The 9,996-nt window shown below is 26.6% G+C and overlaps 1 protein-coding gene across 2 annotated transcripts in view; it reads left to right on the top strand.

The window, feature by feature from the left end:
* The window catches only part of LOC117179138 (cation-independent mannose-6-phosphate receptor), a 47,036-nt gene that overhangs the window by 3,349 nt on the left and 33,691 nt on the right, over nt 1-9,996 (top strand). For both annotated transcript variants that reach the window (XM_033370811.1, XM_033370812.1), the window contains exons 2-11: nt 724-937; nt 1,239-1,396; nt 1,755-2,017; nt 4,802-4,961; nt 5,067-5,255; nt 7,496-7,690; nt 7,776-7,925; nt 8,005-8,169; nt 8,246-8,423; nt 9,813-9,883. In XM_033370811.1, coding sequence (XP_033226702.1) covers nt 724-937; nt 1,239-1,396; nt 1,755-2,017; nt 4,802-4,961; nt 5,067-5,255; nt 7,496-7,690; nt 7,776-7,925; nt 8,005-8,169; nt 8,246-8,423; nt 9,813-9,883 — 1,743 coding nt within the window. The remainder of the gene's footprint in view (nt 1-723; nt 938-1,238; nt 1,397-1,754; nt 2,018-4,801; nt 4,962-5,066; nt 5,256-7,495; nt 7,691-7,775; nt 7,926-8,004; nt 8,170-8,245; nt 8,424-9,812; nt 9,884-9,996) is intronic.

The following is a 9,996-nucleotide window of genomic DNA, read 5'->3' as shown; positions in this document are numbered from 1 at the left end:
CACCTCCGCTTGGGGGTTAATTCCTTCGGGACCACCCCTGGACAATTGTCCGCGACTGCTTATTTATTTTTGTAACCATATTCAGCAGAAACCCTTGGTACATGGACCTTCTATCCGCAACCCGAGGACGCGTTCGGTGGCTTTGTCATAGGCCCTTCGGTTTGATTCTAGAGGAATCAAAACGGAACCGATATATATATATATATATATATTTGAGCACGCAGGTAGGGTTTTACATTGTATTCGTATATGTTCAAAAAATGCATGCAAAATATGTAAGAATTTTTCTAGAGGCAAGTAAAATAATCAATATTCTTATTAATTAACATGACTTTGTTTGCAGAATTGGACATATTAAAAATCTGTGAGGTATTATTCCTAAAATTTGAGAAGTAAAACATAGTCGAGTTTTTAGAGTTAAACTGCGGTACATTTATTGGTATACATGCAAGAAATGATGGACTATCAATTAGTCCTCGGATAATTTTAATGCAAAATTGTGGTTTTTGGGCATTTTGTTACTTGAATAACAAACAAACAGAGCCGTTTTAGCAAAATCGACCTCGACAGACCTCTTCAGAATTTCATTAGCTTTAATTTAAAAAAAAAAAATGGAATCGGATGAAAATTTTAGGCTCTGGATCATTTTGAACCCCAAATTTCTAATTCGCCACACTGTGCGACACCTGTAATGTTCAACAAATACTATTTTGTTTGTTACAGAGAGATGTTTGTATCGTTGAAGAAAACGAAAAGCAAATGACTACATTTAATTTCACAAACCTTTTAAATGTAGCTGATGATTATATTATCGCACGAAACGATACCGATGGAGGTTCAGTTTATGTACAATTGTGCAGTTCACTGAAAAATAAGTGCAACGGTCAAACTGGTTACAGTATTTGTTTAAAGAAGAAAAATAAAGAAATAGGTATTGGTAAGTATTATTAATTATTTACTTACAAGTTTTTACATTTACTTGTGGGTCGAAAATATTACATTTTTAAAGAAGGAGTCAAAATTCCAACAAAAAATGACCTTTCTCGTGTAAAGAAGCACTGTTTTAATGTACTTTTTCTTCAATATTATTCTTATGAAAGTAAAATAATTTAATAATTGTTCACTAGGTATATTAATTTTTTATCATGTTTTTTTTCTACATGCAAAAAATGTGTATGTTAATCTGCCTTATTATTTCTATTCATAAAGATCCTGTGTCTAATCACAATTTTGTGTAGGAAAATCGCCACCTCAGGTTGAATTCAAGTCTGCTAGAATAACTTTCCGTTTTATTGGCGATAAATGCAATAGCACCTCTAACTATTCAACTATTATTATAATGAAGTGTGATTATAATGCGTCTGGAAATAACTCATTTCCAATAATCATTCCACACGTAAGATTTTAATAATTTTATGCTAATTTTAATTATATTAACAAGGTGGCCTCTAGACAAGAAACTGGGAAATGAATGAACATAATTTTTGACTGAAAAGTTCGGAAAATTACAGTAAATTAATGTTTTACCGGGAACTTTACATGGTTTGAGATGAAAAATGTATCCAATCACTTGAAATACTTGAAAATAGTTGAAAAAACAAAATCAGAAAAGATTACTTTTGAACCAAACAGTTAAATTAAAAAATATTAATTTCGACTAAAGTTCTCTACTTTTTTTCCTAAATTAAAACGGTCACCCTGATTAATATTGAATGTTGTTTCTAAATACTTATTTTTACGAGTATAAATTACAGGCTGAGGATCAATGTGATATTTATCTAATTTGGAGTACTGTTTATGCATGTGGTCCTAGACACAGAACCAGCTGTTCTGTGGCGGACGACAGTGGCCACGAATACGATCTTTCCCCTTTAACACAGTATTCAGAAAATTATGAAGTCCCTATGAATAAATCTAAAATTATATTAAACGTATGTCATTCAGTGATATATGGACATGGTGCTGCGTGCAAGCAAAAAGCGGCATCTTGTTTTCAAGACTCTAATGCAAATAACAGGTAAAAACAGAATTATTTATCATTAAAAGCTTAGAGACAGAATAAAGTAAGAAAATAACAGTTTAAGGAGGAATAAAATTTAGGCAATGGGGCTAAAAACAGATTTCTATAAGGTTCATGTAAAAATCCTCGGTAATCAGTAGGGTGACCAGACGGCTTGATCGAAAAAAAAACAGGATGTTATACCACTTCTGACTTTTCCCTGAACAATTTTTCATATGCCTGACCGCTATAAGTTTCTCTTTCAGTTAAAGTTTCAACTAAAGAAATTAATGTTCAACCAAAAAGATTAATTTTCAAGATTCATTTTCTATCGAAAACATGAGTTTTCCACAAAAAAGTTGAATTCTTAATCAAAGAAATAAATTTTCAAGTAAAATGTGGAAACTTGCACCAAGAAAGATGAACTTTCAACAAAAATACGTGAATTTTAAACTAAAAAAAAACATTTTTATCTTGAAATGGAAGTTATATTTACAGTTGAATAAATAAATTTTTAACAATAAAAAAAAACGAATTTTTAACAAAATAGTTGGATTTTCAACCAAATAAATTAATTGTTAACGAAAAAGATTAATTTTTCACCCAGAAGATAAATTTTAAACCAAACTCGAAGTAGTTGAGTTTTAAGTTAGAAAAATTAATTTTCGAAAAAAAGAAATTTCAACCAAAATAGTTAGTTTTTAACTAAAGAAAATAATTTTGAACAATAATGGTGAACCTTCAATAAAAAGTGGATTTTGAACCAAATAGTTACATTTTCGAAAAAAATTTAACAAATTAGTTCCACATTCAAGTAAATAGTGGAAATTTTTAACAAAAATCCTCGATTATAAAATGTAAGTTTTGATGCAAGCAATTATATTTTTAGCCAGAAAGACGAAATTTAATTGAAGAACGATTTTTTAGTCAATAAAGAAATTTTCATGAAAAAAATGATTTTTCTACAAAATAGTGGAATTTTCATTTAAAAAGTTAATATTCGACCAAATCGTTCAATTTTTAACCCGAAATGATCAATTTTGAGCAAAAAGCTGAATTTACACCCGAAAAGATATACTTTTTGCATTTTAACAAATTTGTTGAATTTTATGACAAAAAATTATGAAATTTTATGTTCATAACCTAAGGTTATAAATTATTTAAATAACCTTTTTGAGTTCACAATTTTGATTTATATATTTAAGAACACACTGTACAATATGTTAGTTATTTTATATACTTTTCAGAGCTTTTTTTTTTAATTCGGTGTCTTGCTTTCTTTTTAATTATCAATTAAAATCCGCGCAGGGATGTTTTTATAATTAAATTAAACAGTCACAATGAGACCGTGACCTCAGAAATTGGGAGCAAAATTTTGTGTATCTTTAATAATTAAAATATCGTCAGTCATTATAAAAGAGAAGAAAAACTTAATGTAAATTAATTATTTCTTACCGTCGATTCTTATCAATTTTTCAAAAAAGGTTAAATTTTATCAATCTTGTTGTATTACGAATTTTTAAGTTATAATATTGATTAAGCAAGCGTTAGAATGATTCAATTTACGCAGAAGTTCGGCATAAAACGTGATGTTTAGGGCATAGGATAGAGTTGTAGAGAATATTTTCCCAAAAATAGTAAGCCATAATTTATTGCAATTCAAGAATTATTCAAAAATCGGTAAGAAGCGATAGTAAGAACACATTAAATTGGAAAAAACATGGTTAAAATAAATGTTTTTTCTAACTTGAAATTTTTTCATTTAATATGTTTTTTTTTTTAAGTGGCATTATCAGTAATATTTTGTTTATTCTTAAAATAAGAGAGTAACTCTTTTTTAGATCTGTTTTTGGCACTACAGCTACCATAAGTTCTGAATGCAATAATATTTATAATTTATTTTTTCTAATCTAAATTGTATTTTTGTTTTAAGCATAATTATACTGTGCCAAACAAGGCTTGATTTTGTGATCTATAGGGATTTAATAAGTTAAAAAAATACAATAGATTACACAAAATTACTCGGGATTACATAGCAGAGTGTACACCAGAATACAGCAGTGATTAACCTTTCGTAAAAATTAAAACTGTATATTAAAAAAAAAAATTTGGCTTTAAAAACTGAGATTGTTATAAAAAATATTTTAATTCTTAACAAAAAATTTTAAACAACTACAAAATTAAAATGGTTTAAAAACTCCCGATGTTATGGATTTCTTAAAATAAAATTGTGTTCTTCAAAATTAAATTAATTAAAAAATAACTTAAAAATTTTTAGAGAAATAAAATCATATTTTTAAAAACTCTTTTAATTATACATTTAAAAAAAATCCTAAAACTCCCAAATTTTGACGATACCATTAAAGAAAAGAATTTAATAGAAAAAGGTATTGCAAATATTTAAATAAATTACCAAGCAACAATATTCTGAATTTTAAACAAATTTGATCACTTTTGCTTGGCAGTTTAATAGTTTTTGCATATTTAATTATATTTAATATTTTGCCCATTAAATTCACTTCTGTAATGTTATCGTCAAAATTGAGGAATTTTCAGCTTTATTATTCACAAATTTGTTCAGTTTTTTAAAAATTATTTAATTATTTTTTATTTTTGTTACTAAGAGACTTTTTGAAAATATTTTCTTATTTATATAATTGAGAAAAACACAAAGACCGTAAGTTTTTACAATTTTTGAAAATTTTTAGTTATTTACTTTTTAACATATTCAGTTTTTTAGGTATTTCATAAACTATTAAGTTATTTTTTAATTTTGTAATTAATTTAATTTTTAAATTTCAGTTTCATTGATATAGGCGAGGTAGAGCAGCCTCCATACATCGACAGCGCTGACGGGATTTTAAAGATTGAATATAACAACGGGGATATCTGTACTGCTGTTCTTGGATCTGTTCCACATATAAAAACTGTTATATTCTTCATTTGTGATCCTACGGGGGTGGTAAAGATGCAATCTCTTGCTGTTGTTTCTTATAAACTGAAAATTATACTGCAACCATTTATATTGTTTAATAATAAAAATTAAGAGCCACACATCTCTTTGCAGAATACCTCTCCAAGTTACATGTATGGAGGTGAAATCTGCGCCTATCACTTGGAATGGAAGACGTCACTCGCATGCAAAGAACCTTTGAAAGATAAGACTTTGATATCTCTAACTCAGACACCAGTTCCTATGCCTACCACTCCGATGACAAAATCAACACCAGTAATCAAATCTACAACAAATTCTCAGGTGTCCAGAAATTTACTTACGAATTGTTATCAATATTACACATTTGAAATTGGTTTGCAAGTTAAAATTAGAGACTTTTGAAAATAATGTTTTGCAGCCACCCTGATATAATATTCTTATTAATAATTTATTTGCCTTATATTTCTATTTCAATTTTCAATTGATTCCTCCTGACGATTATATTATTAGAAACAAATTTGATTTGGCTGTAAATTCAACAAGTTTCTTAAAAAGTCATCTTTTTTGGGTGAAAATTCAAGTGCTTTGTTGAAAATTAGTCATTTGAGGTTGACAATTAAACTATTTTAGTAAAAAATTCTTATTTTTGTGTTGAAAATTCAACTAAAATCTTTCTTGGTTGAAAACTCAATATTTTTAAAAATAAATTCGTCTGGTTTAAAAATGCATCTCTTTTAGTAGAAATTTCATCTATTTTGGTTGAAAATGCAATGGCTTAGTTGAGCCACTTTGTTAAAAACAATTGTTGATTTAAGATTCATCATTTCACCTGGAAATTCATCTTTGATTAAAAATTCTTTTTTTGTCGTTGGAAATTCATTTTTTACTCAAAATTTAACTATTCCAGTTTAGGATTCATCATTTCAGTTGAAAATTGATTTCTTTGGTTGAAAAGTTATCCATTTTGATGGAAGCTCTTTTTTTAAAAATTTTACTTGTTTGGTTAAAGGTTCATTTCTTTAGTTGAAAATTATTTTTTTTATTTAAAATTTTTTTAATTTATCTGCTTCTTTTTTTTAATTAATTTTTTTTCAATGAAAATATAACTTTTCCATGTTTGTTAGAAAATTATATCTTTTTACATAAAAAACATCTTTTTGGTAGAAAGCTAATCTTCTTGGATGAACTTGTCTCTTTTTTAGTTAAAAATGCTACTTTTTGGTTTCAAATTCAAATTTTAGGTTTTACATAAAATTCGTCTTATCTTGAAAGCTCAACAATTTGGATGAATTTTTTTCTGTCTTTACTTAAAAATCTTTATTTGTTGAAAATTCGTCTTTTTGGTTTAGAAAATTCAACTTCTGTGTGTAAAGTTGAAATACTTTGTTAAAAGTTTACCATATTAGTTAAAAATTATATGTTTGATAGAAAACTCAACTGTTTCATAGAAATTTAATCTTTTTGACTGAAAATTTGAATTTCTTGGTGAAAGTTGTATTATTTTGTAAATTTTTTGTGTGCAATTCATAATTTTAGATGGAAATTCAGCTCTTTGGTTGAAAATTTGACTGTTTTATCAAAAGTTCATTTTTTTTGTTAATGTTAAAAATTAATTTTTGACCTGAAAACTGAATTTTTCTATATTCTATATTATTATATATTAAACTATATTAAAATTCTATATTAAAATTATTCTTGTCTGAAAATTCGTTTTTTTTATTTAATAATTCATCTCTTTGGTAGAAATTTCACATCTTTTGGTTGAAATATTAACTATTGCATTTCATGTTGAGAATTTTCTTTCAAAGTTTAAAGCTCAACTATTTGGTTAAAAATGAAGTTCTTTTGTATCAAACTAAATTATTTTATTGAAAATTCACATCTTTAATTTAAAATTTGATAATATTGAAAATTCGTTTTTTTTTTTTTCGAATGAAATATAACTTATTACATTTGTTGAAAATTTAATCATTTTATTGAAAACTTAAATATTTGGTTGAAAATTCATCTGTTTGGATTAAAAATTCAACTATTTGTTTGAAAAATTAATTATTTTATTTACAATTAAGGTATTTTGTTAAAAATTTATCTTTTATATCGAAAATTTACCTTTTTTAATGATCATTTGTCTATTTCGACAGGAATATCTTCCGTCTGGATTAGAAATTCATGTTTTTTTTTGCTGAAAATTTAACTATTTTTCTACAGTAATCTTTTTTGGTAGAAAATTCTACTTTTTTTTATTGAAAATTCGTCCTTGTGGGTCAATAATTCATCTCTTATAGTAAACAAATAATTCTTTTGGTTGAAATAAATAAGTAAATAAAACTTTTAAAATTTTTAGTTTGTAATTGTTTTATTTTGTTTATAAAAGATTCTACCTATGTTAGAAATGTGACAAGATTAAATTCTTGTCTTTAGATATTAATGAATAGGAAAAAAACAAAAATTAGCCAAGCAAAAAATAGGGAAAAGTCAAGGAATTTTGAAAATGCAGTTCTGTGGTTTGTTTTTAAAAATAGAAAAAACTCTATGACTGTTTTCCATCATCTTCTCTACAGATTAAGTGCGCTACAGAAAATGACGAAATTAATTTGGCTGGGCTAATTCGCTCTAACAACGATTATATCGTGAAAACTGGTGACACAGAATTTCGTATAAACGTCTGCAATCCTCTAGTCTACACAGAAAATTTAACTGCTTGTCGTGGTGGTTCAGCTTGTAAGATTCCCAATCGAGGAGATACACAGGGAATTGTTAGTGTTGCAATATTTTCGATTAACGTTCAATATTCTTTACTAAATCAAACCTGATGCAAATATTTATTTCGTTTTATTACAGAGTTTAGGAAAACTGGAAGGAAGACCGGTTATCGATAAAAACCGAAACGTGGTTTTGCAATATAAGGGTGGTTCTCCTTGTGTAGAAAATCAAGGCGAGTCAATATCATCCAATGTGACTTTTGTCTGTAATTATTATGGCGTTGATACGGTAAGATATTCATATTATTTAAAAAATCGGATAATTTATGGAAAGAAAGTAAGTTCATATCTAAATTCGACTTTCTTAGGGTCGTCCGGAGTTTTTGAAATACACAGACTGTACCTATTTATTCAGATGGGAAACTAGATTCGTTTGTGGTGCAGTTGTAGGCAATTATTACAACAATTGCACGATTAGCAATCCACTCTCTCAAACCATTGATCTTTCCTCGCTAAAAAAAGAAACTTTCTACGTAAGTTCACCAGAATTTAAAACTTTCTTTAATTACTCTAGTTTTATTTAACTTGGAATATTGTTATTATATGTAGAAGAAAAACAACCAAGGCAAAAGTTACAGTATAAGCATGTGCGGAGGAAAAAATATCTGTAATAATTCGACGATTTGTCTCGATGAGAAGGGTTATGGATCCTCGGTGAACGTCGTGTATCAATATCCTAAATATTCTGTGAAACTGAATTACACAAAGGGGAACAAGTGTTCAAACGGTTAGTAATTTCAATTTAAAAATAGGATTATTTAAAATTTAGTAAATTATAAATTTTTATAATAATAGAGATCACAATGTTTCCACTATTCCCTTGTTTTTCACCCTTTTTCTCCATTTTTGAAAAACTTCCCCTTTTTTTCTCTAAATATGCGAATATTTAAAATAAAATATTTCAATTAAGCGGGAAACTCTGAAATTAGTAAATATACATAAGAATTTCAATAAAATTTGCCTGTTTTATATTAGAAAATTATTCTATTCAAAATTAGAACATGCCAACGCGCGTAGTGAAAGTTGCATATTTTTTTCAACTCGCATGGTTATTTATTATAATTATTATAACTATAAATTAAATTTGTTGTAATTTTTATCAAATTAAAACACTTGAATATATTATTTAAAAATATAAATTAATACAAAATTTAAAAAAAAATACAATGATATATCGTAACACAAATATAACTGTATAAGTTCAAAGTATTAATTATAGTGAAGACGATATGATATCCAATTAAAAAACTAATTGAATGGCAGAAATTATTCAAACATCATTTAGAATTATTTAAAAATATAATTTTTTCAACAGAAGACATCTGTTTTGGTTGTAAATTTAACTATTTTATTAAAAAATCACTTTTATAAATTCAAAATTCAACTTTTTTATTGAAAATTCGTTCATTTGTATTAAAAAATTTTCTTTGGTAAAGAAGCTAATCATTTTCAAGCGAAAGTTAATTATTTTAATTAAATAACTAGTCACAATAAACAAATTAATTTTTTATTGAAATTGGTGGAAAATTAACATATTTGGTTGAAAATTGATGTACCTGGTAAAAAAATGCCTTTTTTGGTTTCAAAATTCAAATGTTTCGTAAAAAATTCGTCTTTTTGGCTTACAAATTTAAAAGTTTGTTAGAAAATGCAACTACTTGGTTAAAAAGAATCTGTTTTGCGGAAAATGCCTCTGTCAAGTTGGAAAATTCAACAATTTAATTGAATTTTTTTTCTTTCTTGGCTGAAAAATCTTGGTTGAAATCTCTTTTATTGAAAATTCGTCTTCTTGGTTTGAGAATTCATCTTTATAGGTTGGAAATTCAACTATTGTTTTAAAAATTCATTTCTGGTTTAAAAGTTTAACTATTTGGTTGTAAGTGCAACTGATTGGTTGAATATTAATTTTTATTGTTGCAAATTGAACTATATGATTGAAAATTCATTTTTCTTGGTTGAAAATTAACTTTTTTGTCTATCTTACCAATGTAGAGCGTTTAATATTGAATTTAATATGATATTTACATTAATTTTTTTAAAGAACTCATCTCCCTATTTCCTGTGTTTTGAAAGAATTTTAAGCTGTGAAGTCTGCATTAATTGAAATTATTTATAGGTACCTTGAACTCAGAAATCCAGCTCATTTGCAATTCTACGGCTGGAGTGGGAACGCCTGAACTAACTCGGGTAAGTGTTTTCATCATATTTGTGTAGTGGATAAAAAAATTTCAAGTACAAAATGAAAATATTTTCTGGAAAGTAATAATTTTCTGAAAGTAAAACTTAATTACATTACACAA

Source organism: Belonocnema kinseyi, chromosome 8 (assembly GCF_010883055.1).
Source record: "Belonocnema kinseyi isolate 2016_QV_RU_SX_M_011 chromosome 8, B_treatae_v1, whole genome shotgun sequence".
NCBI lineage: Eukaryota > Metazoa > Arthropoda > Insecta > Hymenoptera > Cynipidae > Belonocnema > Belonocnema kinseyi.
This window is presented reverse-complemented; position numbering and strand designations above follow the sequence as displayed.